Source organism: Branchiostoma lanceolatum, chromosome 9 (assembly GCF_035083965.1).
Source record: "Branchiostoma lanceolatum isolate klBraLanc5 chromosome 9, klBraLanc5.hap2, whole genome shotgun sequence".
Classification (NCBI taxonomy): Eukaryota; Metazoa; Chordata; class Leptocardii; order Amphioxiformes; family Branchiostomatidae; genus Branchiostoma; species Branchiostoma lanceolatum.
The window spans coordinates 22,307,950-22,335,335 of record NC_089730.1 but is presented as its reverse complement, the minus strand read 5'-3'; the positions used below and the strand labels follow the sequence as shown (position 1 = coordinate 22,335,335).

Sequence of the window (27,386 nt, the reverse complement as noted above, 5' to 3'; positions counted from 1 at the left end):
GACTGCGAGTGACTGACTGATCTCAGATGAAAACTCCCACTGAGGCTGGAAGTTGTTTTCGTCATCATTGTGCTTTTTTCACACCCCTCTCGGCAATGTAGAGAGTAAACTAGATAAACGCCCCACGCCCCAGCCCACTGAAGTACTCAATCTGACGTTATACTGCCCGGGGGTGCACGCAGTAAAGGCTCTATCTTGGCTGATATCAGTACTCAATCTGACGTTATGCTGCCCGGGGGTGCACGCAGTAAAGGCTCTATCTTGGCTGATATCCGTACTCAATCTGACGTTATGCTGCCCGGGGGTGCACGCAGTAAAGGCTCTATCTTGGCTGATATCAGTACTCAATCTGACGTTATGCTGCCCGGGGGTGCACGCAGTAAAGGCTCTATCTTAGCTGATATCAGTACTCAATCTGACGTTATACTGCCCGGAGTTGCACGCATAAAGGCTCTATCTTAGCTGATATCAGTACTCAATCTGACGTTATACTGCCCGGGGGTGCACGCAGTAAAGGCTCTATCATAGCTGATACCAGTACTCAATCTGACGTTATACTGCCCGGAGTTGCACGCATAAAGGCTCTATCTTGGCTGATATCAGTACTCAATCTGACGTTATGCTGCCCGGGGGTGCACGCAGTAAAGGCTCTATCTTAGCTGATATCAGTACTCAATCTGACGTTATACTGCCCGGGGGTGCACGCAGTAAAGGCTCTATCTTAGCTGATATCAGTACTAAATCTGACGTTATACTGCCCGGGGGTGCACGCAGTAAAGGCTCTATCTTAGCTGATATCAGTACTCAATCTGACGTTATACTGCCCGGAGTTGCACGCAGTAAAGGCTCTATCTTAGCTGATATCAGTACTCAATCTGACGTTATACTGCCCGGGGGTGCACGCAGTAAAGGCTCTATCTTAGCTGATATCAGTACTCAATCTGACGTTATACTGCCCGGGGGTGCACGCAGTAAAGGCTCTATCTTAGCTGATATCAGTACTCAATCTGACGTTATACTGCCCGGAGTTGCACGCAGTAAAGGCTCTATCTTAGCTGATATCAGTACTCAATCTGACGTTATACTGCCCGGGGGTGCACGCAGTAAAGGCTCTATCTTAGCTGATATCAGGACTCAATCTGACGTTATGCTGCCCAGGGGTGCACGCAGTAAAGGCTCTATCTTAGCTGATATCAGGACCAGCACATGAAAGATAAACATCACGGCTGTGAATTCCAGAGGACATATTTATTGAGCTTGAGGCACAAAATTTACTCAGGAACTATTCACAATGTGACATCGGTCATTAATGTTACATCCCTGCTCAGGAACTATTCACAATGTGACATCGGTCATTAATGTTACATCCCTGCTCGGGACACATCACAATGTGACATCGGTCATTAATGTTACATCCCTGCTCGGGACACATCACAATGTGACATCAGTCATTAATGTTGCACCCCTGCTCAGGACACATCACAATGTGACATCGGTCATTAATGTTACATCCCTGCTCAGGAACTATTCACAATGTGACGTCGGTCATTAATGTTACATCCCTGCTCAGGAACTATTCACAATGTGACATCGGTCATTAAAGTTACATCCCTGCTCGGGACACATCACAATGTGACATCGGTCATTAATGTTACATCCCTGCTCGGGACACATCACAATGTGACATCGGTCATTAATGTTACATCCCTGCTCAGGACACATCACAATGTGACATCAGTCATTAATGTTACATCCCTGCTCAGGAACTATTCACAATGTGACATCGGTCATTAATGTTACATCCCTGCTCAGGAACTATTCACAATGTGACATCGGTCATTAATGTTACACCCCTGCTCGGGACACATCACAATGGGACATCGGTCATTAATGTTACATCCCTGCTCAGGACACATCACAATGTGACATCGGTCATTAATGTTACATCCCTAATCAGGAACTATTCACTATGTGACATCTGTCATTAATGTTACATCCCTGCTCAGGACACATCACAATGTGACATCGGTCATTAATGTTACATCCCTGCTCAGGAACTATTCACAATGTGACATCGGTCATTAAAGTTACATCCCTGCTCGGGACACATCACAATGTGACATCGGTCATTAATGTTACATCCCTGCTCAGGAACTATTCACAATGTGACATCAGTCATTAATGTTACATCCCTGCTCGGGACACATCACAATGTGACATCGGTCATTAATGTTGCATCCCTGCTCAGGAACTATTCACAATGTGACATCGGTCATTAAAGTTACATCCCTGCTCGGGACACATCACAATGTGACATCAGTCATTAATGTTACATCCCTGCTCAGGACACATCACAATGTGACATCTGTCATTAATGTTACATCCCTGCTCAGGACACATCACAATGTGACATCGGTCATTAATGTTACATCCCTGCTCAGGAACTATTCACAATGTGACATCGGTCATTAATGTTACATCCCTGCTCGGGACACATCACAATGTGACATCTGTCATTAATGTTACATCCCTGCTCAGGACACATCACAATGTGACATCGGTCATTAATGTTACATCCCTGCTCAGGAACTATTCACAATGTGACATCGGTCATTAATGTTACATCCCTGCTCGGGACACATCACAATGTGACATCAGTCATTAATGTTACATCCCTGCTCGGGACACATCACAATGTGACATCGGTCATTAATGTTGCACCCCTGCTCAGGAACTATTCACAATGTGACATCGGTCATTAAAGTTACATCCCTGCTCGGGACACATCACAATGTGACATCAGTCATTAATGTTACATCCCTGCTCGGGACACATCGCAATGTGACATCAGTCATTAATGTTACATCCCTGCTCAGGAACTATTCACAATGTGACATCGGTCATTAATGTTACATCCCTGCTCAGGACACATCACAATGTGACATCGGTCATTAATGTTACATCCCTGCTCAGGAACTATTCACAATGTGACATCGGTCATTAAAGTTACATCCCTCCTCAGGAACTATTCACAATGTGACATCGGTCATTAATGTTACATCCCTGCTCAGGACACATCACAATGTGACATCAGTCATTAATGTTACATCCCTGCTCAGGACACATCACAATGTGACATCAGTCATTAATGTTACATCCCTGCTCAGGAACTATTCACAATGTGACATCGGTCATTAATGTTACATCCCTGCTCAGGACACATCACAATGTGACATCGGTCATTAATGTTACATCCCTGCTCAGGAACTATTCACAATGTGACATCGGTCATTAAAGTTACATCCCTGCTCGGGACACATCACAATGTGACATCAGTCATTAATGTTACATCCCTGCTCGGGACACATCACAATGTGACATCGGTCATTAATGTTACATCCCTGCTCGGGACATATCACAATGTGACATCGGTCATTAATGTTACATCCCTGCTCGGGACACATCACAATGTGACATCGGTCATTAATGTTGCACCCCTGCTCAGGAACTATTCACAATGTGACATCGGTCATTAAAGTTACATCCCTGCTCGGGACACATCACAATGTGACATCGGTCATTAATGTTGCACCCCTGCTCAGGACACATCACAATGTGACATCGGTCATTAATGTTACATCCCTGCTCGGGACACATCACAATGTGACATCAGTCATTAATGTTACATCCCTGCTCGGGACACATCACAATGTGACATCAGTCATTAATGTTACATCCCTGCTCAGGACACATCACAATGTGACATCGGTCATTAATGTTACATCCCTGCTCGGGACACATCACAATGTGACATCAGTCATTAATGTTACATCCCTGCTCGGGACACATCACAATGTGACATCGGTCATTAATGTTACATCCCTGATCGGGACACATCACAATGTGACATCGGTCATTAATGTTACATCCCTGCTCGGGACACATCACAATGTGACATCGGTCATTAATGTTACATCCCTGCTCAGGAACTATTCACAATGTGACATCGGTCATTAAAGTTACATTCCTGCTCGGGACACATCACAATGTGACATCAGTCATTAATGTTACATCCCTGCTCGGGACACATCACAATGTGACATCGGTCATTAATGTTACATCCCTGCTCAGGACACATCACAATGTGACATCGGTCATTAATGTTGCACCCCTGCTCAGGAACTATTCACAATGTGACATCGGTCATTAAAGTTACATCCCTGCTCAGGAACTATTCACAATGTGACATCGGTCATTAATGTTACATCCCTGCTCGGGACACATCACAATGTGACATCGGTCATTAATGTTACATCCCTGATCGGGACACATCACAATGTGACATCGGTCATTAATGTTACATCCCTGCTCGGGACACATCACAATGTGACATCAGTCATTAATGTTACATCCCTGCTCAGGACACATCACAATGTGACATCGGTCATTAATGTTACATCCCTGCTCGGGACACATCACAATGTGACATCGGTCATTAATGTTACATCCCTGCTCAGGAACTATTCACAATGTGACATCGGTCATTAAAGTTACATCCCTGCTCGGGACACATCACAATGTGACATCAGTCATTAATGTTACATCCCTGCTCGGGACACATCACAATGTGACATCGGTCATTAATGTTACACCCCTGCTCAGGACACATCACAATGTGACATCGGTCATTAATGTTGCACCCCTGCTCAGGACACATCACAATGTGACATCGGTCATTAATGTTACACCCCTGCTCAGGACACATCACAATGTGACATCAGTCATTAATGTTACATCCCTGCTCAGGAACTATTAACAACGTGACATCGGTCATTAATGTTACATCCCTGCTCAGGACACATCACAATGTGACATCGGTCATTAATGTTACACCCCTGCTCAGGACACATCACAATGTGAAATCAGTCATTAATGTTACATCCCTGCTCAGGAACTATTCACAATGTGACATCGGTCATTAATGTTACATCCCTGCTCAGGAACTATTCACAACGTGACATCGGTCATTAATGTTACATCCCTGCTCAGGACACATCACAATGTGACATCGGTCATTAATGTTACATCCCTACTTTTACCATATTAGAGCTGTTAAGTAGTTAACCTTATTGTGCTGGAAACCATGGATACAAAGGAATGTGTAACAATATCAGATTACAGAGTTCACAGCCGCACTGTGGAAATCTGACACGCAGTCGCCATGTTGCCAGCAGGAGTTGATGACGTGTAAGTCGTGCCGTTCCGCAGGTGAGAGCCAGGGCGCATGCTCGGCATAGAAGTGACGTTCATAGCTGGAAAAGAAAGAAAGCGTTATAGCTCACTGAGAATAACCATCTAGCAGTTTATCTTCTTTTTCCCCATCTTGTTTGAGGCATGCAGCCCTCATTTGATGGGTGAGACGTCTTGTCCCCGAGGAGAAAAAGAAGGCCTGTCTTTAGAAGGTTGGTCAAAAGTATTCGACCAGCAAAACAGCGGCACCCCAGCTGCATCAGCACATGCAGGCACTCTACCACTGGCCTAATCAGTGCACGTGCAGGCACTCTGCCACTGGCCTAATCAGTGCACGTGCAGGCACTCTACCACTGGCCTAATCAGTGCACGTGCAGGCATTCTACCACTGGCCTAATCAGTGCACGTGCAGGCACTCTGCCACTGGCCTAATCAGTGCACGTGCAGGCACTCTGCCACTGGCCTAATCAGTGCACGTGCAGGCATTCTACCACTGGCCTAATCATTGCACGTGCAGGCACTCTACCACTGGCCTAATCAGTGCACGTGCAGGCACTCTGCCACTGGCCTAATCAGTGCACGTGCAGGCACTCTACCACTGGCCTAATCAGTGCACGTGCAGGCATTCTACCACTGGCCTAATCAGTGCACGTGCAGGCACTCTGCCACTGGCCTAATCAGTGCACGTGCAGGCACTCTACCACTGGCCTAATCAGTGCACGTGCAGGCACTCTACCACTGGCCTAATCAGTGCACGTGCAGGCACTTTACCACTGGCCTAATCAGTGCACGTGCAGGCACTCTACCACTGGCCTAATCAGTGCACGTGCAGGCACTTTACCACTGGCCTAATCAGTGCACGTGCAGGCACTCTGCCACTGGCCTAATCAGTGCATGTGCAAGCACTTTACCACTGGCCTAATCAGTGCACGTGCAGGCACTCTACCACTGGCCTAATCAGTGCACGTGCAGGCACTCTACCACTGGCCTAATCAGTGCATGTGCAGGCACTTTACCACTGGCCTAATCAGTGCACGTGCAGGCCTTCTGCCACTGGCCTAATCAGTGCACGTGCAGGCCTTCTGCCACTGGCCTAATCAGTGCACGTGCAGGCACTCTGCCACTGGCCTAATCAGTGCACGTGCAGGCACTCTGCCACTGGCCTAATCAGTGCACGTGCAGGCACTCTGCCACTGGCCTAATCAGTGCACGTGCAGGCACTCTACCACTGGCCTAATCAGTGCACGTGCAGGCACTCTGCCACTGGCCTAATCAGTGTTCGCCGGATGGGTCAATGGGCCCAGTCCATATTATTGGCCGGGGCCAACCAAAAAAAAACGGGAGCCCTTCGCTGAAAATAGAATCAAATGTCGCAGTTACCACGTAACTGTCAAAAGGTTAACTCAAATGTGACAAAAACTGCATGGCGAAAAAGTTTTATATCCGGCCCCTCTGATTTCATATATCATTTGGGGTCTGCAGATCCAGACCCACAACTCACTATGCGCTGCCCTCTGGCGTCTGCCTTGGTGTGGCAGGGCACCTTTGTCAGCTTGTTACGATACGGTGGTCGAAGCTACATGAAGTGCCTACCGAGGACCCGGATGGAGTCCAGGCGGATGGTGTAGCTGGCAAGAGCCGGACAGCCCGAGGTGACAGCACGCCGGAATAGCTGCGTCAGCTCTGCTGCTGTCGCGGTGTGAACAGCCAGGAACAGCCGGCTGTGCACCTCCACACACCCCTCTCTGTACAGAACAGCACAAACACAACCTGTTACATCCCGGGTACAGCACACGTAACGCACATGAACCATTATCTAAACTACCACCCCAGCTGAACACGTAACGCACATGAACCATTATCTAAACTACCACCCCAGCTGAACACATAACGCACATGAACCATTGTCTAAACTACCACCACAGCTGAACACATAACGCACATGAACCATTATCTAAACTACCACCCCAGCTGAACACATAACGCACATGAACCATTGTCTAAACTACCACCACAGCTGAACACATAACGCACATGAACCATTATCTAAACTACCACCACAGCTGAACACATAACGCACATGAACCATTATCTAAACTACCACTACAGCTGAACACATAACGCACATGAACCATTATCTAAACTACCACCCCAGCTGAACACATAACGCACATGAACCATTATCTAAACTGCCACCCCAGCTGAACACGTAACGCACATGAACCATTATCTAAACTGCCACCCCAGCTGAACACATAACGCACATGAACCATTATCTAAACTACCACTATAGCTGAACACGTAACGCACATGAACCATTATCTAAACTACCACCCTAGCTGAACACGTAACGCACATGAACCATTATCTAAACTACCACCCCAGCTGAACACGTAACGCACATGAACCATTATCTAAACTACCACTACAGCTGAACACGTAACGCACATGAACCATTATCTAAACTACCACCACAGCTGAACACATAACGCACATGAACCATTATCTAAACTACCACTACAGCTGAACACGTAACGCACATGAACCATTATCTAAACTACCACTACAGCTGAACACATAACGCACATGAACCATTATCTAAACTACCACCCTAGCTGAACACGTAACGCACATGAACCATTATCTAAACTACCATTACTGCTGAACACATAACGCACATGAACCATTATCTAAACTACCACCACAGCTGAACACGTAACGCACATGAACCATTATCTAAACTACCACCCCAGCTGAACACGTAACGCACATGAACCATTATCTAAACTACCACTACAGCTGAACACATAACGCACATGAACCATTATCTAAACTACCACCACAGCTGAACACGTAACGCACATGAACCATTATCTAAACTACCACTACAGCTGAACACGTAACGCACATGAACCATTATCTAAGCTACCATTACTGCTGAACACGTAACGCACATGAACCATTATCTAAACTACCACTACAGCTGAACACATAACGCACATGAACCATTATCTAAACTACCACCACAGCTGAACACATAACGCACATGAACCATTATCTAAACTTCCACCCCAGCTGAACACGTAACGCACATGAACCATTATCTAAACTTCCACCCCAGCTGAACACGTAACGCACATGAACCATTATCTAAACTACCACCCCAGCTGAACACGTAACGCACATGAACCATTATCTAAACTACCACTACAGCTGAACACGTAACGCACATGAACCATTATCTAAACTACCACCCCAGCTGAACACGTAACGCACATGAACCATTATCTAAACTTCCACCCCAGCTGAACACGTAACGCACATGAACCATTATCTAAACTACCACCCCAGCTGAACACGTAACGCACATGAACCATTATCTAAACTTCCACCCCAGCTGAACACATAACGCACATGAACCATTATCTAAACTACCACTACAGCTGAACACGTAACGCACATGAACCATTATCTAAACTACCACCCCAGCTGAATACGTAACGCACATGAACCATTATCTAAACTACCACCCCAGCTGAACACGTAACGCACATGAACCATTATCTAAACTACCACCCCAGCTGAACACGTAACGCAAATGAACCATTATCTAAACTACCACTACAGCTGAACACGTAACGCACATGAACCATTATCTAAACTACCACTACAGCTCAACACGTAACGCACATGAACCATTATCTAAACTACCACCCCAGCTGAACACATAACGCACATGAACCATTATCTAAAGTACCACCCCAGCTGAACACGTAACGCACATGAACCATTATCTAAACTACCACTACAGCTGAATACATAACGCACATGAACCATTATCTAAACTACCACCCCAGCTGAACACATAACGCACATGAACCATTATCTAAACTACCACCCCAGCTGAACACATAACGCACATGAACCATTATCTAAACTACCACCCCAGCTGAACACATAACGCACATGAACCATTATCTAAACTACCACCCCGGCTGAACACGTAACGCACATGAACCATTATCTAAACTACCACTACAGCTGAACACATAACGCACATGAACCATTATCTAAACTGCCACCCCAGCTGAACACGTAACGCACATGAACCATTATCTAAACTACCACTACAGCTGAACACGTAACACACATGAACCATTATCTAAACTACCACCCCAGGTGAACACGTAACGCACATGAACCATTATCTAAACTACCACTACAGCTGAACACGTAACGCACATGAACCATTATCTAAACTGCCACTACAGCTGAACACGTAACGCACATGAACCATTATCTAAACTACCACCCCAGCTGAACACGTAACGCACATGAACCATTATCTAAACTACCACCCCAGGTGAACACGTAACGCACATGAACCATTATCCAAACTACCACCCCGGCTGAACACGTAACGCACATGAACCATTATCTAAACTGCCACCCCAGCTGAACACGTAACGCACATGAACCATTATCTAAACTACCACCCCGGCTGAACACGTAACGCACATGAACCATTATCTAAACTACCACCCCAGCTGAACACGTAACGCAAATGAACCATTATCTAAACTACCACCCCAGCTGAACACGTAACGCACATGAACCATTATCTAAACTACCACCCCAGCTGAACACGTAACGCACATGAACCATTATCTAAACTACCACTACAGCTGAACACGTAACGCACATGAACCATTATCTAAACTACCACTACAGCTGAACACGTAACGCACATGAACCATTATCTAAACTACCACTACAGCTGAACACGTAACGCACATGAACCATTATCTAAACTACCACTACAGCTGAACACGTAACGCACATGAACTATTATCTAAACTGCCACTACAGCTGAACACGTAACGCACATGAACCATTATCTAAACTACCACTACAGCTGAACACATAACGCACATGAACCATTATCTAAACTACCACTACAGCTGAACACATAACGCACATGAACCATTATCTAAACTATCACCCCAGCTGAACACGTAACGCACATGAACCATTATCTAAACTGCCACTACAGCTGAACACGTAACGCACATGAACCATTATCTAAACTACCACCCCGGCTGAACACGTAACGCACATGAACCATTATCTAAACTACCACTACAGCTGAACACGTAACGCACATGAACCATTATCTAAACTACCACTACAGCTGAACACGTAACGCACATGAACCATTATCTAAACTACCACCACAGCTGAACACGTAACGCACATGAACCATTATCTAAACTACCACCCCAGCTGAACACGTAACGCACATGAACCATTATCTAAACTGCCACTACAGCTGAACACGTAACGCACATGAACCATTATCTAAACTACCACTACAGCTGAACACGTAACGCACATGAACCATTATCTAAACTACCACTACAGCTGAACACATAACGCACATGAACCATTATCTAAACTACCACCCCAGCTGAACAAATAACGCACATGAACCATTATCTAAACTACCACTACAGCTGAACACATAACGCACATGAACCATTATCTAAACTACCACCACAGCTGAACACGTAACGCATATGAACTATTATCTAAACTGCCACTACAGCTGAACACGTATCGCACATGAACCATTATCTAAACTACCACTACAGCTGAACACGTCACGCACATGAACCATTATCTAAACTACCACTACAGCTGAACACGTAACGCACATGAACTATTATCTAAACTGCCACTACAGCTGAACACGTAACGCACATGAACCATTATCTAAACTACCACTACAGCTGAACACATAACGCATATGAACTATTATCTAAACTGCCACAACAGCTGAACACGTAACGCACATGAACCATTATCTAAACTACCACTACAGCTGAACACGTAACGCACATGAACCATTATCTAAACTACCACTACAGCTGAACACGTAACGCACATGAACCATTATCTAAACTGCCACTACAGCTGAACACGTAACGCACATGAACCATTATCTAAACTACCACCCCAGCTGAACACGTAACGCTCCTGAACCATTATCTAAACTACCACTACAGCTGAACACGTAACGCTCCTGAACCATTATCTAAACTACCACTACAGCTGAACACGTAACGCACATGAACCATTATCTAAACTACCACCCCAGCTGAACACGTAACGCACATGAACCATTATCTAAACTACCACCCCAGCTGAACACGTAACGCACATGAACCATTATCTAAACTACCACTACAGCTGAACACGTAACGCACATGAACCATTATCTAAACTACCACCCCAGCTGAACACATAACGCACATGAACTATTATCTAAACTGCCACTACAGCTGAACACGTAACGCACATGAACCATTATCTAAACTACCACTACAGCTGAACACGTAACGCACATGAACCATTATCTAAACTGCCACTACAGCTGAACACATAACGCACATGAACCATTATCTAAACTACCACCCCAGCTGAACACGTAACGCACATGAACCATTATCTAAACTACCACCCCAGCTGAACACGTAACGCACATGAACCATTATCTAAACTACCACTACAGCTGAACACGTAACGCACATGAACCATTATCAAAACTACCACCCCAGCTGAACACATAACGCATATGAACTATTATCTAAACTACCACTACAGCTGAACACATAACGCACATGAACCATTATCTAAACTACCACTACAGCTGAACACGTAACGCACATGAACCATTATCTAAACTACCACTACAGCTGAACACGTAACGCACATGAACCATTATCAAAACTACCACCCCAGCTGAACACATAACGCATATGAACTATTATCTAAACTACCACTACAGCTGAACACATAACGCACATGAACTATTATCTAAACTGCCACTACAGCTGAACACGTAACGCACATGAACCATTATCTAAACTACCACCCCAGCTGAACACGTAACGCACATGAACCATTATCTAAACTACCACCCCAGCTGAACACGTAACGCTCATGAACCATTATCTAAACTAACACCCCAGCTGAACACGTAACGCACATGAACCATTATCTAAACTACCACTACAGCTGAACACGTAACGCACATGAACCATTATCTAAACTACCACTACAGCTGAACACATAACGCACATGAACCATTATCTAAACTACCACTACAGCTGAACACGTAACGCACATGAACCATTATCAAAACTACCACCCCAGCTGAACACATAACGCATATGAACTATTATCTAAACTACCACTACAGCTGAACACATAACGCACATGAACCATTATCTAAACTACCACTACAGCTGAACACGTAACGCACATGAACCATTATCTAAACCACCACTACAGCTGAACACATAACGTACATGAACCATTATCTAAACTACCACTACAGCTGAACACGTCACGCACATGAACCATTATCTAAACTACCACTACAGCTGAACACGTAACGCACATGAACCATTATCAAAACTACCACCCCAGCTGAACACATAACGCATATGAACTATTATCTAAACTACCACTACAGCTGAACACATAACGCACATGAACTATTATCTAAACTGCCACTACAGCTGAACACGTAACGCACATGAACCATTATCTAAACTACCACCCCAGCTGAACACGTAACGCACATGAACCATTATCTAAACTACCACCCCAGCTGAACACGTAACGCTCATGAACCATTATCTAAACTAACACCCCAGCTGAACACGTAACGCACATGAACCATTATCTAAACTACCACTACAGCTGAACACATAACGCACATGAACCATTATCTAAACTACCACTACAGCTGAACACATAACGCACATGAACCATTATCTAAACTAACACCCCAGCTGAACACGTAACGCACATGAACCATTATCTAAACTAACACCCCAGCTGAACACATAACGCACATGAACCATTATCTAAACTACCACCCCAGCTGAACACGTCACGCACATGAACCATTATCTAAACTGCCACCCCAGCTGAACACGTAACGCACATGAACCATTATTTTGCTCTGCACAACTCACGTGAACCCGTCGATGATGATGTCATCGATGTCGCCCGCCAGCGAGCTGTTTCCGTACATCTCCCACAGCTGGAGGGGGGGGGGGGACGGTGATGGTCATGTATGCCTGTAGTATATCTTATGTCATATCTGGGTAAGGGTAACGTTCGATACGGGAGTTCCGGACCGGTTTTACGGTATTGCCCGGGATCCTATTGAATGATTCGAACGCGCTTCGCGTGCGCCGCTGTCGAAAATTAACATACGGGATCCGGACGTTGGAATTGATCCTGTTAAATTTTTTTTTGGTAGAGGATACGAAATTTTCTCCACTTCTGGCATATTTTTCATTGACTTGTTTGTTTTTTTTTGGGGGGGGGGGGGGGGCATGACATAGATAAAATACAACATAGCGCATTCCGCAACCCAGTCGGGCCCAGCCCTCCCGCGGGTGATACAGAATACACCGTGTTGTATTATCTATATATTTCAGCCTATACTATATCATATCAGCCTGTATAGTGTAATAGTATATCATATCAGCCCGTACATACCGCGTTGCGGAGGGCAGAGGTCAAGTTCCGGAACTCCTCCGTGGTGTTATCCAGGAGACCGTCGGTCCAGTTGTGCCCTTCCTGCAAATAAACAAACAAACAAACAAACAAACAAACAAACAAACAAATACTAGTAGGGAAATCAGGAAGTCAGGCTGACGACGGGGTGGGGCTTATTCATCGCGTTAATTGGTCAGCAGAAATCCGACAAAATCCAGTCTCATTATATTCCGGCTATTGTACAATTGTGACATCTATCGCCAAATCAGGCTGACAGAACCTGGGATCAGAGAACATCATACTACATCCGAACCGTCACTTCGCTCTCTCCGGTTTATATTGACAACTTCTTAATACATGCACACCAACTCCTTAAGGCATGCACACCAACTTCTTAAGACATGCACACCAACTTCTTAAGACTTGCACACCATCTTCTTAAGACATGCACACCAACTCCTTAAGATATGCACGCCAACTTCTAAAGACATGCACACCAACCAGTATTTTGAAATCGAGCAGAAACTCGTCCACAGGCCGGGCAGTGGTCCACGTCGGCGTCGCGTCTGAACTCACGTCTGCGGCAAACCCTGCATGAAACAGCCCAGGTCAAAGCTACAACAGGTACGTTCAGTCCAATCTGCAACATGTACAAATCTATAACTTGTACTAATCTGCAACATGTACAAATTTACAACTTGTACAAATTTACAACTTGTACAAATCTGCAACACGCACAGATTTACAACAGGTAGGTTCAGTCCAATCTGCAACATGTACAAATTTACAACTTGTGCAAATCTGCAACATGTACAGATTTACAACAGGTAGGTTCAGTCCAATCTGCAACATGTACAAATTTACAACTTGTATAAATCTGCAACATGTACAGATTTACAACAGGTAGGTTCCACGGTGGTCAAAAAGGCCTCGATTTTTCCTAACTTGGAAAACATGAATATTAATAAGGACTCGATGTCAATCACTCCTTTCACTATTGGCAACAGTAGCTGATTGGTTCACTCCTTTGCAGGCGGGATCCAGATTTGTTTTGGTTGTACCAAGCCGTGCAGCATGTGCCCCGCGAACTTGTCCTTTTCAAATGCGCGCCTTGTCTCCGCCCCTATTGTTCTCCGGTTAACACATAAACAATACCCCAGCTTTCATTTCAATAAATCCCACGCTCAAGCTTCGTACAGACACCACCTTTTCAATTCTTCCTGAGCTAAATTTTCGTCCATCTTACCACACAAAAACTAAAGCCACTTAGAAATCGCAGTTTCCGTTATAACTCACCGACATTCCCGGGTTCTTGATTCCGCGCCTGACCGCTGGACACGGGGCCAAACAAAAAACGGCATTTCCTACGTACATTTTCTGCGCCTTTGTTTAAACACACAGTCAAAATTAACCGATAGAATTCCGAAAAATGATTGACGAAGTCGAATGTTTTTATTTAAGATAAACCCCGTGTGAAAACGTGCGGCCCGATAACGCAACGCTCCCCTTTATATATGGCGTCTTTGATCAGGAAATCGTGACAGTACCGGCGTGTCTGACCCTGTCCTACACAGCGACTCATGATCAATAATCAGAACCTACGTTTTCCGAATTAGTAACACATCCTTTTTAGTAACAAACACCTTACGTTTTCGTCATTTTTTGTAATAGAACAAGGTCAAAGTACGTAATTCAATACGGGTGGTAACAACGCTCGCGCCAGCGTCTGAGATTGATGTGCCGAATGTTGCGCCGACATAACGTTACATACAAACTTTCTGACGGCTATGGTTGAAAAATAAAAACAGTGCATTCTTATGAAGAGAAAATTATAACGAAATACACATAAGTAAATCAAATGCTGGGAAATATGAAGGCTGCGTTTTTCTTTGACAGCAGAACTGGATTGACGCGGAAATTTCTTTTGTTTACAATTACCGACGCCACGTCTGTTTTCTTCATGAAACATACTTTTGGGTCTCAATCGAGTCAATGTATTTTTACATTTCACCCACGTGTCTTCCAATCCGAAAATGGACCATTTGGGTGTACAGTTATATATCATTAGAAAGTGTACTCGTTTCTATCTCTACAAACTCCGGTCACCCGGTCGATACAATCATAACAATGTTTCAATGTCTAGTAACGACACAACATTTTCATGAAATGTCTTCTATGAAAGTTTTTGGACGATTGAATCATTCTCACAGTTTGCTTTGCAGTACCAAAAAAATATTGAAGAATAAATGATATACTGATTTCTTGAGAGGAGTGAATGAGAATATACTATTGAGTTCTTTGGTAGTTGAAAATCGCGGGCAATTATCTCGCTTGGGCCGGAACAAATACAATGGCAGTATTTCTCGCTCATTTGCATCTGGCTTGTGACAGGGCCTAGCGAAATCTTATGATCTTCGCCGACGCCTTCATTATACTGGCCAAACATGTCCTTTCCACCACGTGTGCTATCTGAACATAGCGTACGCTTCATATTTTGGCCCATATCTTTTGATCTACAAAGGATAATTTGACAAAAACACCATGATCGGAAGAGCAAAAACGCGCCGCCATTTTGATGACGTAGGCTGTCTGTTCCATGGGGGCTCACGGGAGATATGGAAGGAAATGTGACCCAAAATTCTTCAAAATTTCGTAGAATGATTTTAGATTTCACAGACATCGACTCAAGTTTCATAGAATTGAAAAATTATTGGTATAAACATTGACTAGGACTTCAACTAATGTTTAGTACGTAAATCAGAAAAAAATCCTTTGAGCAGCGGCTACAAAGTTGAAAGTTCAATCACCGGACGTAGCCTAGCTTACGTTCTCCTAAATAATGTACTATTTTGAACGCAGTGTATAGCTGTCACTTTTATTCTTAAATGTATTTGAAAAGCCAACATATCGTCTCTGTAGGTACTTCTTTCTGTTTCTTGACCCGGCCATCGGTTCATGCGTTATTTTGAGATACATTTTGTACCGTGTACTGGTGTAAAGCTATGAATGCAGGGTCCCGGTGGGTACCCCGTGGTGCGGTGGGCGGAGCTAATTTCCATAGCGACGCGGATTTTTGCTTGACGACCGTACCACCGTGTTCCTTGTACTGAAATAGATAAAACTACAATATGCTGCTATTAGCGTCCACTTTGGGTCATGTCCACAGTCATGTAGAGGTGTACTATGCAGAAGCCCAGTTCTAGGACAGCTGCACTGGCAAAGGCTAGTCATGTAACCTACCCGTGGAGATAGGACAGCTGTACTGGCAAAGGCTAGTCATGTAACCTACCCGTGGAGATAGGACAGCTGCACTGGCAAAGGCTAGCCATGTAACCTACCCGTGGAGATAGGACAGCTGTACTGGCAAAGGCTAGGCATGTAACCTACCCGTGGAGATAGGGCAGCTGTACTGGCAAAGGCTAGTCATGTAACCCACCCGTGGAGATAGGACAGCTGTACTGGCAAAGGCTAGGCATGTAACCTACCCGTGGAGATAGGACAGCTGTACTGGCAAAGGCTAGGCATGTAACCCACCCGTGGAGATAGGACAGCTGTACTGGCAAAGGCTAGTCATGTAACCCACCCGTGGAGATAGGACAGCTGTACTGGCAAAGGCTAGGCATGTAACCTACCCGTGGAGATAGGACAACTGTACTGGCAAAGGCTAGGCATGTAACCCACCCGTGGAGATAGGACAGCTGTACTGGCAAAGGCTAGTCATGTAACCCACCCGTGGAGATAGGACAGCTGTACTGGCAAAGGCTAGGCATGTAACCTACCCGTGGAGATAGGACAACTGTACTGGCAAAGGCTAGGCATGTAACCCACCCGTGGAGATAGGACAGCTGTACTGGCAAAGGCTAGTCATGTAACCCACCCGTGGAGATAGGACAGCTGCACTGGCAAAGGCTAGGCATGTAACCTACCCGTGGAGATAGGACAGCTGTACTGGCAAAGGCTAGGCATGTAACCTACCCGTGGAGATAGGGCAGCTGTACTGGCAAAGGCTAGTCATGTAACCCACCCGTGGAGATAGGACAGCTGTACTGGCAAAGGCTAGTCATGTAACCTACCCGTGGAGATAGGACAGCTGTACTGGCAAAGGCTAGTCATGTAACCCACCCGTGGAGATAGGACAGCTGTACTGGCAAAGGCTAGTCATGTAACCCACCCGTGGAGATAGGACAGCTGCACTGGCAAAGGCTAGCCATGTAACCCACCCGTGGAGATAGGACAGCTGCACTGGCAAAGGCTAGCCATGTAACCCACCCGTGGAGATAGAACAGCTGTACTGGCAAAGGCTAGTCATGTAACATACCCGTGGAGATAGGACAGCTGTACTGGCAAAGGCTAGTCATGTAACCCACCCGTGGAGATAGGACAGCTGTACTGGCAAAGGCTAGTCATGTAACCCACCCGTGGAGATAGGACAGCTGTACTGGCAAAGGCTAGTCATGTAACCCACCCGTGGAGATAGGACAGCTGTACTGGCAAAGGCTAGTCATGTAACCCATCCGTGGAGATAGGACAGCTGTACTGGCAAAGGCTAGTCATGTAACCTACCCGTGGAGATAGGACAGCTGTACTGGCAAAGGCTAGTCATGTAACCCACCCGTGGAGATAGGACAGCTGTACTGGCAAAGGCTAGTCATGTAACCCACCCGTGGAGATAGGACAGCTGCACTGGCAAAGGCTAGCCATGTAACATACCCGTGGAGATAGGACAGCTGTACTGGCAAAGGCTAGTCATGTAACCCACCCGTGGAGATAGAACAGCTGTACTGGCAAAGGCTAGTCATGTAACCCACCCGTGGAGATAGGACAGCTGCACTGGCAAAGGCTAGCCATGTAACATACCCGTGGAGATAGGACAGCTGTACTGGCAAAGGCTAGTCATGTAACCCACCCGTGGAGATAGAACAGCTGTACTGGCAAAGGCTAGTCATGTAACCCACCCGTGGAGATAGAATAGCTGTACTGGCAAAGGCTAGCCATGTAACCCACCCGTGGAGAAAGGACAGCTGTACTGGCAAAGGCTAGTCATGTAACCTACCCGTGGAGATAGGACAGCTGCACTGGCAAAGGCTAGTCATGTAACCTACCCGTGGAGATAGGACAGCTGTACTGGCAAAGGCTAGCCATGTAACCTACCCGTGGAGATAGGACAGCTGTACTGGCAAAGGCTAGTCATGTAACCTACCCGTGGAGATAGGACAGCTGTACTGGCAAAGGCTAGTCATGTAACCCACCCGTGGAGATAGGACAGCTGCACTGGCAAAGGCTAGTCATGTAACCCACCCGTGGAGATAGGACAGCTGTACTGGCAAAGGCTAGCCATGTAACCTACCCGTGGAGATAGGACAGCTGTACTGGCAAAGGCTAGCCATGTAACCCACCCGTGGAGATAGGACAGCTGTACTGGCAAAGGCTAGCCATGTAACCCACCCGTGGAGATAGGACAGCTGTACTGGCAAAGGCTAGCCATGTAACCTACCCGTGGAGATAGGACAGCTGTCCTGGCAAAGGCTAGTCATGTAACCTACCCGTGGAGATAGGACAGCTGCACTGGCAAAGGCTAGTCATGTAACCCACCCGTGGAGATAGGACAGCTGTACTGGCAAAGGCTAGCCATGTAACCTACCCGTGGAGATAGGACAGCTGTACTGGCAAAGGCTAGCCATGTAACCCACCCGTGGAGATAGGACAGCTGTACTGGCAAAGGCTAGTCATGTAACCCACCCGTGGAGATAGGACAGCTGTACTGGCAAAGGCTAGTCATGTAACCCACCCGTGGAGATAGGACAGCTGTACTGGCAAAGGCTAGGCATGTAACCCACCCGTGGAGATAGGACAGCTGTACTGGCAAAGGCTAGTCATGTAACCTACCCGTGGAGATAGGACAGCTGTACTGGCAAAGGCTAGTCATGTAACCCACCCGTGGAGATAGGACAGCTGTACTGGCAAAGGCTAGCCATGTAACCCACCCGTGGAGATAGGACAGCTGTACTGGCAAAGGCTAGTCATGTAACCCACCCGTGGAGATAGAACAGCTGTACTGGCAAAGGCTAGTCATGTAACCCACCCGTGGAGATAGGACAGCTGTACTGGCAAAGGCTAGTCATGTAACCCACCCGTGGAGATAGGACAGCTGTACTGGCAAAGGCTAGTCATGTAACCCACCCGTGGAGATAGGACAGCTGTACTGGCAAAGGCTAGTCATGTAACCCACCCGTGGAGATAGGACAGCTGCACTGGCAAAGGCTAGTCATGTAACCCACCCGTGGAGATAGGACAGCTGTACTGGCAAAGGCTAGTGATGTAACCCACCCGTGGAGATAGGACAGCTGTACTGGCAAAGGCTAGTCATGTATTCCACCCGTGGAGATAGGACAGCTGCACTGGCAAAGGCTAGTCATGTAACCTACCCGTGGAGATAGGACAGCTGTACTGGCAAAGGCTAGTGATGTAACCCACCCGTGGAGATAGGACAGCTGCACTGGCAAAGGCTAGTCATGTAACCCACCCGTGGAGATAGGACAGCTGTACTGGCAAAGGCTAATCATGTAACCTACCCGTGGAGATAGGACAGCTGCACTGGCAAAGGCTAGTCATGTAACCCACCCGTGGAGATAGGACAGCTGTACTGGCAAAGGCTAATCATGTAACCTACCCGTGGAGATAGGACAGCTGTACTGGCAAAGGCTAGTCATGTAACCCACCCGTGGAGATAGGACAGCTGTACTGGCAAAGGCTAGCCATGTAACCTACCCGTGGAGATAGGACAGCTGTACTGGCAAAGGCTAGCCATGTAACCCACCCGTGGAGATCTGCTCATCTGTGACCTGCTTGTCAGTGGACGGCAGGGATGGGATGGGGTCTGTTGCCATGGTGACGTGGGTTTTTCCAGTTGAGGTATTTTCTGTGAAAGCAGATTCACCTCCAGGATGTGACGTCGGTGTTGTAGATTCGACTCCCGGATGTGACGTCGGTGTTGTAGATTCACCTCCAGGATGTGACGTCGGTGTTGTAGATTCGCCTCCCGGATGTGACGGCGGTGTTGTAGATTCACCCCCAGGATGTGACGTCGGTGTTGTAGATTCGCCTCCAGGATGTGACGTCGGTGTTGTAGATTTGCCTTCATGATGTGACGTCGGCGCTGGAGATATATCTCGCTTTGTCGTTGCGTAATTGCGGAAAGATGTAGATGTCTGAAACCAAGTTCCCGTATGCAGAGTTGTAGTTTCCGAATGGTTTGCAGATTTCCTTCCTGTGTTACTAAGTGTTGAAAAAGTGCCCGGGACCAGTGTAGTGTCCTTGACGGAAGGCTGTGTTGTTGTAGTGAAAACAGCCGGCTGAACTGTACTTTTGGCTTGTGTAGTGTCCTTAGTGGAAGGCTGTGTTGTAGTAGTGAATACAGCCGGCTGAACTGTACTTGTGGCTTGTGTAGTGTCCTTGGTGGAAGACGGTGTTGTAGTAGTGAATACAGCCGGCTGAACTGTACTTATGGCTTGTGTAGTGCCCTTAGTGGGTGGCTGTGATGTAGTGAATACAGCCGGCTGAACTGTACTTGTGGCTTGTGTAGTGTCCTTAGTGGAAGGCTGTGTTGTAGTGAATCCGGCCGGCTGAACTGTACTTGTGGCTTGTGTAGTGTCCTTAGTGGAAGGCTGTGTTGTAGTGAATCCGGCCGGCTGAACTGTACTTGTGGCTTGTGTAGTGCCCTTAGTGGAAGGCTGTGTTGTAGTAGTGAATACAGCCGGCTGAACTGTACTTGTGGCATGTGTAGTGTCCTTAGTGGAAGGCGGTGTTGTTGTAGTGAATACAGCCGGCTGAACTGTACTTTTGGCTTGTGTAGTGTCCTTAGTGGAAGGCTGTGTTGTAGTGAATACAGCCGGCTGAACTGTACTTGTGGCTTGTGTAGTGCCCTTAGTGGAAGGCGGTGTTGTAGTAGTGAATACAGCCGGCTGAACTGTACTTGTGGCATGTGTAGTGTCCTTAGTGGAAGGCTGTGTTGTAGTGAATACAGCCGGCTGAAGTGTACTTGTGGCTTGTGTAGTGCCCTTAGTGGAAGGCGGTGTTGTTGTAGTGAATACAGCCGGCTGACCTGTGCTTGTGGCTTGTGTAGTGTCCTTAGTGGAAGGCTGTGTTGTAGTGAATACAGCTGGCTGAACTGTACTTGTGGCTTGTGTAGTGTCCTTAGTGGAAGGCTGTGTTGTAGTGAATACAGCCGGCTGAACTGTACTTGTGGCTTGTGTAGTGTCCTTAGTGGAAGGCTGTGTTGTAGTGAATACAGCCGGCTGAACTGTACTGGTGGCTTGTGTAGTGTCCTTAGTGGAAGGCTGTGTTGTAGTGGATACAGCCGGCTGAACTGTACTTGTGGCTTGTGTAGTGTCCTTAGTGGAAGGCTGTGTTGTAGTGAATACAGCCGGCTGAACTGTACTTGTGGCATGTGTAGTGCCCTTAGTGGAAGGCGGTGTTGTAGTAGTGAATACAGCCGGCTGAACTGTACTTGTGGCATGTGTAGTGTCCTTAGTGGAAGGCTGTGATGTAGTGAATATAGCTGGCTGAACTGAACTTGTGGCTTGTGTAGTGCCCTTAGTGGAAGGCTGTGTTGTAGTGAATACAGCCGGCTGAACTGTACTTGTGGCTTGTGTAGTGTCCTTAGTGGAAGGTGGTGTTGTAGTAGTGAATACAGCCGGCTGACCTGTACTTGTGGCTTGTGTAGTGTCCTTAGTGGAAGGCTGTGTTGTAGTGAATACAGCCGGCTGAACTGTACTTGTGGCATATGTAGTGCCCTTAGTGGAAGGCGGTGTTGTAGTAGTGAATACAGCCGGCTGAACTGTACTTGTGGCTTGTGTAGTGTCCTTATTGGAAGGCTGTGTTGTAGTGAATCCGGCCAGCTGAACTGTACTTGTGGCTTGCGTAGTGTCCTTATTGGAAGGCTGTGTTGTAGTGAATCCGGCCGGCTGAAGTGTACTTGTGGCTTGTGTAGTGTCCTTAGTGGAAGGCTGTGTTGTAGTGAATCCGGCCGGCTGAACTGTACTTGTGGCTTGTGTAGTGTCCTTAGTGGAAGGCTGTGTTGTAGTGAATACAGCCGGCTGAACTGTTCTTGTGGCATGTGTAGTGCCCTGAGTGGAAGGCGGTGTTGTAGTAGTGAATACAGCCGGCTGACCTGTACTTGTGGCTTGTGTAGTGTCCTTAGTGGAAGGCTGTGTTGTAGTGGATACAGCCGGCTGACCTGTACTTGTGGCTTGTGTAGTGCCCTTAGTGGAAGGCTGTGTTGTAGTAGTGAATACAGCCGACTGACCTGTACTTGTGGCTTGTGTAGTGTCCTTAGTGGAAGGCTGTGTTGTAGTAGTGAATACAGCCGGCTGAACTGTACTTGTGGCTTGTGTAGTGTCCTTGGTGGAAGACGGTGTTGTAGTAGTGAATACAGCCGGCTGAACTGTACTTATGGCTTGTGTAGTGCCCTTAGTGGGTGGCTGTGATGTAGTGAATACAGCCGGCTGAACTGTACTTGTGGCTTGTGTAGTGTCCTTAGTGGAAGGCTGTGTTGTAGTGAATCCGGCCGGCTGAACTGTACTTGTGGCTTGTGTAGTGTCCTTAGTGGAAGGCTGTGTTGTAGTGAATCCGGCCGGCTGAACTGTACTTGTGGCTTGTGTAGTGCCCTTAGTGGAAGGCTGTGTTGTAGTAGTGAATACAGCCGGCTGAACTGTACTTGTGGCATGTGTAGTGTCCTTAGTGGAAGGCGGTGTTGTTGTAGTGAATACAGCCGGCTGAACTGTACTTTTGGCTTGTGTAGTGTCCTTAGTGGAAGGCTGTGTTGTAGTGAATACAGCCGGCTGAACTGTACTTGTGGCATGTGTAGTGCCCTTAGTGGAAGGCTGCGTTGTTGTAGTGAAAACAGCCGGCTGAACTGTACGTGTGGCTTGTGTAGTGTCCTTAGTGGAAGGCAATGTTGTAGTGAATACAGCCGGCTGAACTGTACTTGTGGCTTGTGTAGTTTCCTTAGTGGAAGGCTGTGTTGTAGTGAAAACAGCCGGCTGAACTGTACTTGTGGCATGTGTAGTGTCCTTAGTGGAAGGCTGTGTTGTAGTAGTGAATACAGCCGGCTGAGCTGTACTTGTGGCTTGTGTAGTGTCCTTAGTGGAAGGCTGTGTTGTAGTAGTGAATACAGCCGGCTGTACTGTACTTGTGGCATGTGTAGTGTCCTTAGTGGAAGGCTGTGTTGTTGTAGTGAATACAGCCGGCTGAGCTGTACTTGTGGCATGTGTAGTGTCTATATTGGAAGGCTGTGTTGTAGTAGTGAATACAGCCGGCTGAGCTGTACTTGTGGCATGTGTAGTGTCCTTAGTGGAAGGCTGTGTTGTTGTAGTGAATACAGCCGGCTGAGCTGTACTTGTGGCATGTGTAGTGTCCTTAGTGGAAGGCAGTGTTGTAGTAGTGAATACAGCCGGCTGAACTGGACTTGTGGCATGTGTAGTGTCCTTAGTGGAAGGCTGTGTTGTTGTAGTGGATACAGCCGGCTGAACTGTACTTGTGGCTTGTGTAGTGTCCTTAGTGGAAGGCTGTGTTGTAGTAGTGAATACAGCCGGCTGAGCTGTACTTGTGGCTTGTGTAGTGTCCTTAGTGGAAGGCTGTGTTGTTGTAGTGAAAACAGCCGGCTGAACTGTACTTGTGGCATGTGTAGTGTCCTTAGTGGAAGGCTGTGTTGTAGTAGTGAATACAGCCGGCTGAGCTGTACTTGTGGCATGTGTAGTGCCCTTAGTGGAAGGCGGTGTTGTAGTAGTGAATACAGCCGGCTGAGCTGTACTTGTGGCATGTGTAGTGTCCTTAGTGGAAGGCTGTGTTGTAGTAGTGAATACAGCCGGCTGAGCTGTACTTGTGGCATGTGTAGTGCCCTTAGTGGAAGGCGGTGTTGTAGTAGTGAATACAGCCGGCTGAACTGTACTTGTGGCATGTGTAGTGTCCTTAGTGGAAGGCGGTGTTGTTGTAGTGAATACAGCCGGCTGAGCTGTACTTGTGGCTTGTGTAGTGCCCTTAGTGGAAGGCTGTGTTGTAGTAGTGAATACAGCCGGCTGAGCTGTACTTGTGGCATGTGTAGTGTCCTTAGTGGAAGGCTGTGTTGTAGTGAATACAGCCGGCTGAACTGTACTTGTGGCTTGTGTAGTGTCCTTAGTGGAAGGCTTTGTTGTAGTGAATACAGCCGGCTGAACTGTACTTGTGGCATGTGTAGTGTCCTTAGTGGAAGGCTGCGTTGTTGTAGTGAAAACAGCCGGCTGAACTGTACTTGTGGCTTGTGTAGTGTCCTTAGTGGAAGGCTGTGTTGTTGTAGTGAAAACAGCCGGCTGAACTGTACTTGTGGCTTGTGTAGTGTCCTTAGTGGAAGGCTGTGTTGTTGTAGTGAAAACAGCCGGCTGAACTGTACTTGTGGCTTGTGTAGTGTCCTTAGTGGAAGGCTGTGTTGAAGTGAATACAGCCGGCTGAACTGTACTTGTGGCTTGTGAAGTGTCCTTAGTGGAAGGCTGTGTTGTAGTGAATCCGGCCGGCTGAACTGTACTTGTGGCATGTGTAGTGTCCTTAGTGGAAGGCTGTGTTGTAGTGAATACAGCCGGCTGAGCTGTACTTGTGGCATGTGTAGTGCCCTTAGTGGAAGGCGGTGTTGTAGTAGTCTGTGTTGTTACAGGCGGAGTTGTTCCTTGCTGGGTTATTAGTGGCAGAGTTGTAACTTGCTGTGTTGTTGCAGGCAGAGTAGTATCTAGCTGTGTTGTTGCAGGCAGAGTTGTACCTTGTTGGACAGTCTGTGTTGTTACAAGCAGAGTTGTGCCCTTCCGTGCTGTTGCAAGCGGAGTTGTACCTTGCTGCGTTGTTACAGGCAGAGTTGTACCTTGTTGGACAGTCTGTGCTATTGGTATTGATGTTTTTTGTGGTGTTGATGTATGTGTGGATTTCCTTGGCGAAGTGACCCTGGCTGAGGTGCGATGGTTAGAGGTTGTTGCCAGTTCTGTGGTGACTTGTTCTGTGGTTGTTGTCGGGGTGAATGGCTGTGGTGGAGAGGTGGGATAGCGGGCGGTGACGGCGTGTACGGCGGTGGTCTCGCCCTTATTGACTGGAGCTCTGGTTCCACCCGGAGGCTCTGTTGGTGCCTGTTGGACAGCAGCCTCTGTGGTCACGTGTGGTGCTGGGCCGTCTGTTTGCGCAGCTGCTTCCCCGGGAGAAATGTCTGCCACGAAAAAGGACAAAAAACATTGATGATACCGTGGAACACAGCGCCACGTCTGTTCGTCATACCATCAGCCTAGAATATGTTTGATTGTATAAAGCCCATTCTACACATTTTTATAGCTTAAAATTTGCCTGCATGTGTATATGGTCTACCATGTGCCTGTATGTGGCTTACCATGTGCCTGTATGTGGCTGGCTTACCATGTGCCTGTATGTGGCTTACCATGTGCCTGTATGTGGCTGGCTTACCATGTGCCTGTATGTGGCTTACCATGTGCCTGTATGTGGCTGGCTTACCATGTGCCTATATGTGGCTTACCATGTGCCTATATGTGGCTTACCATGTGCCTGTATGTGGCTTACCATGTGCCTGTATGTGGATGGCTTACCATGTGCCTGTATGTGGCTAATACCATGTGCCTATATGTGGCTTACCATGTGCCTGTATGTGGCTTACCATGTGCCTATATGTGGCTTACCATGTGCCTTTATAGAGGCCCTCTCCAAGACAAAGAGACGGAGTTTGCCGTTATTGCTGGTGACGTAGTTCTTTAAGATGTTTTCTATGCTTGAGGCCAGCTGAGGACCCCCCGCAGAGGCCCTGCACGCGAACCTGACCGTCACCACGACGCTGCCACGCCTGAGCTCGTGGACATGGATGTCGTGGCACTGACGGGACACTGTGCTGTTGCTGTACACCTCCTGCAGCTGATCAACAGGCGGGTGTGTAACGTTATGCATGTGGGACATGGTTAAGAGCTTGTGTCGACGGGACACTGTGCTGTTGCTGTACACCTCCTGCAGCTGAGCAACAACAGGCGGGTGTGTAACGTTATGCATGTGGGACATGGTTAAGAGCTTGTGTCGACGGGACACTGTGCTGTTGCTGTACACCTCCTGCAGCTGAGCAACAATGGGGGGTGTGTAACGGTATGCATGTGGGACATGTTTAAGGACGCCTGAGCTCGTGGACATGGATGTCGTGGCACTGACGGGACACTGTGCTGTTGCTGTACACCTCCTGCAGCTGAGCAACAACAGGCGGGTGTGTAACGTTATGTGTGAGACATGGTTAAGAGCTTGTGTCGACGGGACACTGTGCTGTTGCTGTACACCTCCTGCAGCTGAGCAACAATGGGGGTGTGTGTAACGTTATGCATGTGGGACATGTTTAAGGACGCCTGAGCTCGTGGACATGGATGTCGTGGCACTGACGGGACACTGTGCTGTTGCTGTACACCTCCTGCAGCTGAGCAACAACAGGCGGGTGTGTAACGTTATGTGTGTTGAACATGTTTTAGGACAAAGCAGTCGTGTTACTCGCTAACTCTAGCAGA

The 27,386-nt window shown here is 47.1% G+C and overlaps 2 protein-coding genes across 2 annotated transcripts; both read right to left on the bottom strand.

Moving 5' to 3' along the window:
* Positions 1-4,996: 4,996 nt before the first annotated feature.
* Positions 4,997-21,218, bottom strand: LOC136442220 (uncharacterized). Its single transcript, XM_066438973.1, has 6 exons — positions 20,645-21,218; positions 14,329-14,417; positions 13,828-13,908; positions 13,296-13,363; positions 6,844-6,995; positions 4,997-5,312 (listed from the first exon to the last, which is right to left on the bottom strand). Exons 1-6 carry the CDS (start codon positions 20,712-20,714, stop codon positions 5,185-5,187), a joined length of 588 nt encoding a protein of 195 aa, XP_066295070.1. The 5' UTR covers positions 20,715-21,218; the 3' UTR covers positions 4,997-5,184.
* A 3,301-nt stretch (positions 21,219-24,519) lies between these two features.
* LOC136442749 (uncharacterized) lies at positions 24,520-27,024 on the bottom strand. Its single transcript, XM_066439691.1, has 3 exons — positions 26,529-27,024; positions 25,046-26,047; positions 24,520-24,587 (listed from the first exon to the last, which is right to left on the bottom strand). The coding sequence occupies exons 1-3, from the start codon at positions 27,022-27,024 to the stop codon at positions 24,520-24,522; spliced, it is 1,566 nt and encodes a 521-aa protein (XP_066295788.1).
* Positions 27,025-27,386: the final 362 nt, after the last annotated feature.

Bases quoted from the DNA above. Each gene is read 5' to 3' on its own strand.
- LOC136442749 (XM_066439691.1), bottom strand. From the start codon at position 27,024: ATGTCCACGAGCTCAGGCGTCCTTAAACATGTCCCACATGCATACCGT. The intron at 26,048-26,528 runs GTAAGCCACATA...TTTTCGTGGCAG, and splicing joins GGCCTCTATAAAGGCACATG to ACATTTCTCCCGGGGAAGCA. The intron at 24,588-25,045 runs GTACAGTTCAGC...CCTTCCACTAAG, and splicing joins GGACACTACACATGCCACAA to GGCACTACACATGCCACAAG.
- LOC136442220 (XM_066438973.1), bottom strand. From the start codon at position 20,714: ATGGCAACAGACCCCATCCCATCCCTGCCGTCCACTGACAAGCAGGTC. The intron at 14,418-20,644 runs GTGGGTTACATG...TGTTTCATGCAG, and splicing joins AGATGAGCAGATCTCCACGG to GGTTTGCCGCAGACGTGAGT. The intron at 6,996-13,295 runs GTGAGTTGTGCA...TGTTCTGTACAG, and splicing joins ATCATCATCGACGGGTTCAC to AGAGGGGTGTGTGGAGGTGC.